Raw genomic sequence first — 9,036 nt, 5'->3', positions numbered from 1 at the left:
CAAACGATCTCCAAACATATTCAGGAACTGAAGTGTCATTACATCTTGTTGATTGAAGGTGAGTGGCCTCCAATCTTTGGAAACGTAATAAAACCATATCTTTATAATCACAAGTATATTTTAAACTTACACATTCAATAACAATAGTATTTAACAGAATACTGACCGTCAACATTTTGCTGACCTTAGTATTTTATGTATGTTTAACAATGATACTTACTTTTTTAAATGCAATAAAATCAGCCTATATCAAATTAGTTGGCATTACTTTTTCCTGACACCGCATAAGTACAATAATCTCACAAAGCTCAAAAATCTGGGAATTTGTCATCCCATTAACATCAGTCATATTCATTTTCATGTCAAAATAAAAAAAAATCTGATCGAATCTCCAAATTTTAATTATAATATTCCGAAAGTTTTTCACAATTTTTTTTCTCAATTTAAATATCATTTTCTCATTGTTAATAATCGAAATAAGTCAGTTAACAACGAGGAACGTAGACAAACTAGTTCGTTCCAACAAGCGATTGCAGTACTGAACAGATAGCAAAGAAAGGGACCTGAAAATTGGTCAAATACTCTTGTCTCCATCAATAAAATGCATGACAAGTCGTTTTGATTCGGAACTATTTTGGCCACAAAGTCTTCTTGTCTATATCTGCTAATCTCCATACGACTTCCAGGTCTATTAAAAGTGAAACATTTGACACCATTCCTGATATTGAATAAGCCTTTCAGTCATGGTTAAAATGTTGGGATAAGTGCATTGCTAGCCAATAACAATACTTGGAAGTAGATTGTATCAAAAGAATTTTCAACTTTTTGGGAGATAAATAAGTCAATTCAATTTTAACATTTTTTAATGCTGTACAATTAAAAAAATCTGCCCGTAGGTTTCAGTTCTTTTAATTAGTACCTACAAATAAAATAAAAGACGACAAATAAAAAAAATTTAATCTGTCAAAAATAAATTATTTCAAATATACATAAGCTTATAATATTTATATAACAGATGGGATACAAAATACGACGATCAAATAAATCATACGAAAATAATGATATATATTGTAAATGATATATTTTTTTATTTAAAGTATTATGTGAATATTACAAAAAAAATGCTTCGGTATTTAATTGTTTGAAATATTTAGCGAAATTATAAGAGGCAGTTATAATTAAACATTTAAATCTGTTAAAAAAGATTTTGTATACTATTCCCTCATTCCACCGGGAAAACTGCCATAGAAACGTGAGACATATACAAGTAACATTCAAAATATTGTCTCTGAAAGACGTAGATATATCTATTAAACAATTAATAAAAAATTCTAAATCAACTTTACATACATTTATAATATTCTATAATCCTAGATATTTTAATTGGGATTTATTTCATATTTTATCGCCCAATTTAAAATATCTCAGTGATAATCAAATTTACAAAATTTGATTACATTTTTATGTAACATATATATGTTTATTCCTACACTGTATTGGAATTTTTTTGGATACGGGAATATCAATGTGAAATCTTCAAATCTACCAGTGTTATTTTCCAATTCCACTTTACCTGAGTACAGTTACTTATTCATTTGCTTTTGCGCTTCTGTTTATACTAATCAGGGATAGGATGATAAAATAAAAGAGAAGAACTATAAACTGGAGACAGTAATTGGCTACAGAAACCTTGAACCGATAAATATAGACGGATTAGTAAATACACACTAAATAGTAATAGTAGCAGATACATTTGATAAAATGGATAAAAGAAAAAATCCAAAAGGTAAGAAAACGGGAGGAAAAAGAAAAAGTAAACAAATGGATAGTGATAATGGACTGAGACCTGAGAATGGAAGTAGATATAAAAAAATACGAAAGGTAGTAAACCAAAAAAGGGAACGTAACAAAATAACAGAATGAAAGAAAGACTTAAGCAAACTTGGCTAGAACAATTATCATAGGAAGATAGAAGGGAAAAATAATACGATAAATGAATGAAAAAAAAGTAAGAGTGTGAAAACTAAAATCCCAATACTCTGACCGTCTATTCTTTGCCAAAGTTGAGTTGGACATATGAAATTTAACATTTCTGATTTTATTTAGTTGAATTGAATTATTCTCATAAACATGTAAACCAAGTAAACGTTAAAAACTTTATTGATAGACTTTTGATTTTAAAAAATAGGGAACTGGTTTACCAGACCTTCCAAAAATCACATCGTTTAATCATTCATTTGAAAAAGAAATACATCTCAAACAACGGCTTTTAAATATCACATTAAAAATAAAAAAAAAGATGTTAAATTATGGACCAGCTGTTTTTTTTTTATTTACCGAAAATTCACTTTTTTTGATATGAGATGCTTTGTGATATTAATTGGATATATTTGGCATTTTTTAAGAACAACCTAACTTAAAATAAACCTCTCCACTCTTGTTTTGATACTGATTAATTCTAATGCTAACTGAACTAATGGGAATATAATTTATTATGAATTGTAATTAAATTTAAAGATTTACATTGATATTAATTTTTTTCCAATACCATATATTAAAAGAAATCGATATTAAGAGATCAATATTCGAGATAAATACAGAATGAAAACAAAATGAAGATTTGGTGGTTTGTTTCTAACATGACTAAATCAATTTGCAAACTATTTAATTAGAAATAAGTTTGGTAAAACTCGATATATCGTTTTTGGTCTAATTTCTCAACTTATTCAGACCGTAATTGTATTAAAAAATCCATATTTATGTATAAATTCATCCCACTGTAAGATTAAAACAAGAAATAGCAATAATCAACAGTATCCGGTATGAATCCACATTTCGGACTTTGTTTAAGATCTTACGTAAACAATATATCTTTTAATAAAACTTTACTTCTACTCTTTAATATTAGTATACAAACAATTTAACACATTTTATAAGATGCATTCTATACATAATACTTCTAGAACATCATTATTCGTTTCATATACCATCAATTTATCTTAACTTAATTCTTTTTTTTTCTATAACATAAGTCACCTTATTCATATATTAAAAATGTATATTAGATAATATACTAACATCAAAATATATTTTCATAAAATCTTGAAAATTGGTCGCAGGTATACAAAAAGTAATCATTATTCTTATAATATAATACAAAAACGAAGCATTAAAATGAAATGTTATAATTAAAATTCATTTTTAATCAACCTGTAGGTATTAAATAACGAAACCGCATATGCAGAAAGCTAAGTAGATAAATATAGCATTGTATAACTGAAAATAGAATTAATATAGGGTCATTCCATGTGAAATCAATACCAAAAAAGACCATTTTCATCCACATAATTTCAGATTTTTTGAAATTTGGTACAGACTTGGTAAGAATTTGAAATTTTACCGAGATATGTCAACTGGTTTCTGAAATACAGAGCTGTAAAGCTGTCATTTATGTAATTATATTTATACCAAAGCACGAAATCAAAATAATTTCTGTATTGGTGGAGGTGGGTTAGTCCTTTTTTGCTAATCATACTATAACAGTAATGCAAAATGCTTTGTAAAGTTTAACCAGATATATATCTTCTGTTAAACTGGATTTTGATTAACTGATCCTACCATTCGGCAGTAAGCATACACTGTGAGTGTTGGTGTAAAAAAATAAATCCTCAAAAAGCTTATTCTTTTCGGCATCTATGGTAACTTGAATTAATGAAAAAGAAACTTTACTTCAGAATTTTTTTACCAAATTAATATTTTTCTACGTGCTTGATAATACCAGTTAATGGATTTCATTTTAAATATGTACTCCTTGAAAGAAAACATAATTCTAAATTATTTTTCATATCTTAATTTATACCATAACAAAAGGGTATTGAAAACGCTGTAAAATATCACATAACCTTTAGTTTTTTCTGTCCATTTATGACAACTTTACCTGTAATTTAAAAACCAGTTAACATATCTCGGTTCAAAATGACCCTAAGCATGCTGACTGTAAGTTGTAAATGTTTTTTAAAGACGGGACCTAAGAAGTCACACTAGCTTTAACTAATTTTAGTTAGTTATACTGTCATTTGTCAACATAAATTAGTTTGAAGAGCCCTAGCTGGAACTGAACTATTCCAGTGGGATGAGACGTCGTAGTATTTTTTCTACTAAATAATGTTCAAATATTAACAAGAATACAAGCAATGAAGCTTTTCCTCAAAAATAACCTATTGTGATATAAATTTAAAAAGCGGTTTCGTTATTTATAACCAGACCTCATATATAATATTGTATTTTAATAAAATAATAAATACAACAACTATTTCGTTTTATTTTATAGTAAACTAATATTTGCACCTTCTATTTTATTGAAAGGAAAGTTTTTCAGAATTAAATTCATTTTACAATTATATATATCCTAGATTTATCCTACCTAAGAATCCTTTCAATAATTTTACCTATATTAAGCGGAAAATGCCGATTTAATAATAATTGTCGAAAAACTGATTGCAGCTTGTACAATCTCACCATATTTTTTTTTCAAAAAAAGAATATATCATTTACATTGGATTTAAATATATACTTTGGGAAATAATTTTGCGAAAGCTCGAAACGTTAAGTCTATACAAGGACATCACAGACCTCGATTATAATTTTTTTGTAAAACATCGCCCCACCTTAAAACATATTGAACATCACGAATAAATAGAAATTTGTCTATACACCATAGTAAATGTGTTTTTTTGCAGATTCACTCGTAAGCAGCAAGAGAAAACTCTGTAAAAGAAATAATAAATCAGTTGCTGAAATAATATCTATTTATGGGATTCAATAAAAGGACCATATTGAATACAGCGAATGAAAAGAAAAACAACAATCAAGGAGGTCATACAAAGTCTACCAATGGATCTTCCCAATGAAGAAATAAGCATCGGAAACAACTTTTCCATTCATAGAAGAATTAATGAAAAAGAAGATAAATATATAAACATTTCATTAATTCCTGGAGCTTTTATTTAGTACAGAAGCATGCTTCTATAAGAAATTGTTTCAGAAGAAGCAAGAAATCGAGTGAGACGCACTCTGGTGGTGTCCCTTTGGTATGGATTACTACTTTGATACCATTAGATCCAAAAGGCATTTGGATATAATCAAAAGCAAGCTACAGTCCCTCACTTTCTACTAGGGTACAGGTCTTGCTGAAACTAACGGGTTTAGCATCTAAAAGAATAACAAAAAAAGTTTTGGTACAAGAACAAGAAAGTAAGGATCTTTCTTGAAGGTAGCACAGATACTAGAAGGAGCATACATGTCTTTTATTGCCGCAAAGCTTTTTTAGTACAGGAAATGCTTCTACATGAGACAATTTCAGAAGAAAGGATAATATGAAAACAAAGCATTTTTGTGGTATCTTCCCAAGCACCTGATGGATAAAGGGTCTAGTAGAAACTGTCTGGTATAGAATCTATGAGAAGAAGAAATTTCAGTTCAATTAGTTGTACAATATTTCCTATTGCGTACCCAAACATTTCTTGGGACAAAAGTCCTGTAGGATCGAATATTCAATCTCCTTGAAGTCAACAGATACAGTTTACTGTAGATGGAAATGAAAAGGAGCATATATGCTTATTATTGCTCGAAAACTTTTTTTGGAACAGAATCCAAAAATCATTTGGATCTAACAAAAACAAACCCCACTTGCTACATTGCAGATCACTACCTTCTCAGGAAACACCTGATTAACGTGAAAAGCCTCACCAATCCAAACATACAAAAATTCTTCGAATAGGAAGAATGAGGATTGTACCTCCTTGAAGCCAGCACATATCCTGATAGAAATTTCCACTACCAAAGTTTTTTTGGTAGTGGAAATGCTTCTATAAGAAAAAAAGCATGAAATGTTGCATTTCCAAAGTTTTTTTTCTCAAACTGGATTACTTCTTTTAAATTTTGATAGATCCGAACAATATTTGATTCAAAACCAAAGTAGCTATACTTCCTCACTTGCTTCATTGCAGACCATTACTTAGAAAGCACCTCATCATATTAGGTCCAGCTGAAGCTGTGTAGATTTTGTTGGGAGGAGTATGAAAATCCGATTCACTTGGAAAGTCATTCATTTGCAAAGATAAATGAATTTTTCAGGCAAGAAATTTGTAAAAGCGAGGATCTGACCTTCTTGAAGCCAGCACTGCTTATAAAGAATACAATTAAACGAAATTATTACATGCCATCTTTAATTAAAATTAAATGATATATATTTTACAGATACTTACGAGAAGGAGATCTGGGTTCACTAGATTTAGCGGGTTTAGGTTCGGGTACTGAGTTTAAAAAGTCCCAGATAAGAATAGTGTCGTCATGTGAACTACTGACTATCTGGAATTCATCAAATTGTAATCTAAATACACGTCCTGTATGTTCCTAAAAGGAAAAAAAATGTTATATATATTAGGAAAAGAAACATTTTAATAGTACATGTATTTAAGTTACAGTAAAGAAGCTAGTTAGGGCATTCAATTGGTTATGTTAGTCTTCTTTTCCTAATAATTAGGCTTTTATCCATATGATTACTAGGTTACCGAATATTCTGGAGTTTTTTCAAAATTTAATGAAAAACTTATTCTAAATATTGGCTGTAAATGAAAAACGCGACAGGAAATAAAGGAAGTTGATAATAGATGAATTATGATAATTTTAAATAGAAAATTAATTATAAATATTTTTTTACCTCCTTGATTTCTAGAATAAATAGTTGAAGACCCAATAATAACTAGAGAAAAAATATATTAGAAGGAACTAAAATTATATTGGAAATGTTATGGAAACATGAATACAATTAAGAAATACTTAAAAGTAAAGTGTAAAATGAGTATATACTGATAACACATAACATAAATAGTTGAAACATTTGGGGAAACTGTTCAAATTTTGATTAAATTTAAGACAATTATTTATAATGATATTGTAATAAAGTATAATTCTTCTTACTCCTCTAACTTGACCTATTACAATATGATTAAGAATATTCTGGAGTGTTTTGATATTTTTTTTTAAAGAATCTACGAAAATATTCGACGATTGACTATAGAAGCAGCACAAGAAAAGAGGAAAAATAGGTGAAAATATTGACTAAAAACCTATTAGCTTCGATTTGTGTTAATAAATAATGATGTATCACAATTTTGAACAAAATAAAATTCTATAAAGGGAATAACACTGCTAAATGTATAAAATAGAGAAAATCTGTTATTTTTCATAGAAATTAACTGATCAGCTATGAAAAAATTAGTGTAAGGATCATGTATAGCATTATCAAGTGAAGTTACACCAATTAATGAAGTGATTAATTGATTAAATAGACCGGGATGTTGTAAGGAGTTGAAATATATCTTCCTTATCAAAACTTACCACTAATGTTCTTAGGCATAAAGAATTAGTCGGCGCTCTAGGATCTAAAGCTGCCAACAAATCCCAAACTTTAATTTTTCCATCGTAAGCACCACTCACGATACGTTTGGAATCGAATCTTATACACCTAACCAGTTCCTCGTGTCCTTCCAATATTCTCAAACAAGCTCCACATTCTATATCCCATAATCTGAAATAATTATTCAAATCGGACGTTCGTTTACAATTAAATAAATTATATAGTTATAAGAAATGAACTTACCTTATGGTATTGTCAGAGCTACCGCTAACCACTAACCTATCTCTATATTGCAGACAAGCAATACCCCGTTTATGCCCATTTAAAGTTCGCACAAATTCGCATGAAGACGTATTCCACACTTTAATAGTTCTGTCGCCCGACGCGGACACTATATATTTCTCGTCGAAATCGACGACGTTCACTGCTGCCCTATGACCTACCAATACCCTTCGTAACGTTATTTCAGTTTGCGAAGTCATGTCCCATACGGCGATAGAACGATCCTGAAACAAAAAAACATTAAATTACTAAAATATTTCCAAATACTACCACTACAGTTATAGAGTAAGTCGTAGAGCTTGTTCGATTTCGAATGTAAGAAATTGAACGTCCTGTTTAGTGCTACTACATCAACATTCAAAAAATTACATAATGTAAGTTTCCAAGATACTTTATACAGCTTCAGATCAAATATAGGGGTTATAGACACTAGCTTTATAATAAGACAAATATCGGAAAAACTTATAAAAGAATCAGGAGGGACACACCTTTGTTTTATAGACCCTGAGACCTGCCCATTTTGCTAAAAGGCTAATTACCTAAAAGGAGTAGTATTAACACCTACGGAAGTGGGACACAAGAACTCCAAAAAATAGCCTCCTTTTGGAGAAGTCTATGTATTATAGAAGCAGAAAAATAAGATGTAGAATCTTGTACAAAATATCTTCTAGGAATAGGTGCCGAGTGGCTGTAAAGCCAAAACGTCTCCCCAAAACAATCAATAAATACACATATGGAGGATCTTTAAAAACGGATGAGTAGACATAACAAAGATTGATAGAATCAGAGGACTGTATAATAATATGACGAATGCTATAAGAACAAGACAATAACATTTATGACAACATGAGGAGGAGTTAGACAGGGATGTATGCTAATCCCATTACTCTTCTTGGTTCATTTTAATGAAAGCATAAAATAATAATGATGTGGGATATCGGAATATGTCTTTTTGGAAATGTCTATACAAATTAAACGAGCTAGACAAGAAAAATAAAGTTACCCTGCAATGGATGCAACTCTTATGTGGTATCAGCTACAGAATAATGGAAAAAGCATAGAAAATGAAGGGAGATAGGGTAGAACCAATTACTGGGAGAACTTTCTGTAGCGAATGTATGTATTAGCGTGAGTAAGAGCAACCTACAAATATTAACAGGAGTTCTATCGAGATCTGAAGACGCTAAAGCAGCTTGAAAATTCTGTTGCAGGACGAAATCTCTATCCACATACTCTTGAAGTGTGAGACTCTAAGGAACTCTATTGTACTACACCTGAAAGAGTACGAAACAGAAGACAAAGATCTTTGGCAATTAAAGCCATTCCACTTTCTG

General features: G+C 29.8%; 1 protein-coding gene across 2 annotated transcripts in view; it reads right to left on the bottom strand.

The window, feature by feature from the left end:
• Positions 1-939: 939 nt before the first annotated feature.
• LOC130897382 (F-box/WD repeat-containing protein 1A) overlaps positions 940-9,036 on the bottom strand; it is a 42,855-nt gene continuing 34,758 nt past the window's right edge. For both annotated transcript variants that reach the window (XM_057806211.1, XM_057806212.1), the window contains exons 6-9: positions 7,664-7,926; positions 7,402-7,591; positions 6,267-6,414; positions 940-4,767 (exon numbers count right to left, since the gene is read on the bottom strand). In XM_057806211.1, coding sequence (XP_057662194.1) covers positions 4,742-4,767; positions 6,267-6,414; positions 7,402-7,591; positions 7,664-7,926 — 627 coding nt within the window. In that variant the 3' untranslated portion in view covers positions 940-4,741. The remainder of the gene's footprint in view (positions 4,768-6,266; positions 6,415-7,401; positions 7,592-7,663; positions 7,927-9,036) is intronic.

The sequence above is a fragment of the Diorhabda carinulata genome, chromosome 8, assembly GCF_026250575.1.
Source record: "Diorhabda carinulata isolate Delta chromosome 8, icDioCari1.1, whole genome shotgun sequence".
Classification (NCBI taxonomy): Eukaryota; Metazoa; Arthropoda; class Insecta; order Coleoptera; family Chrysomelidae; genus Diorhabda; species Diorhabda carinulata.
This window is presented reverse-complemented; position numbering and strand designations above follow the sequence as displayed.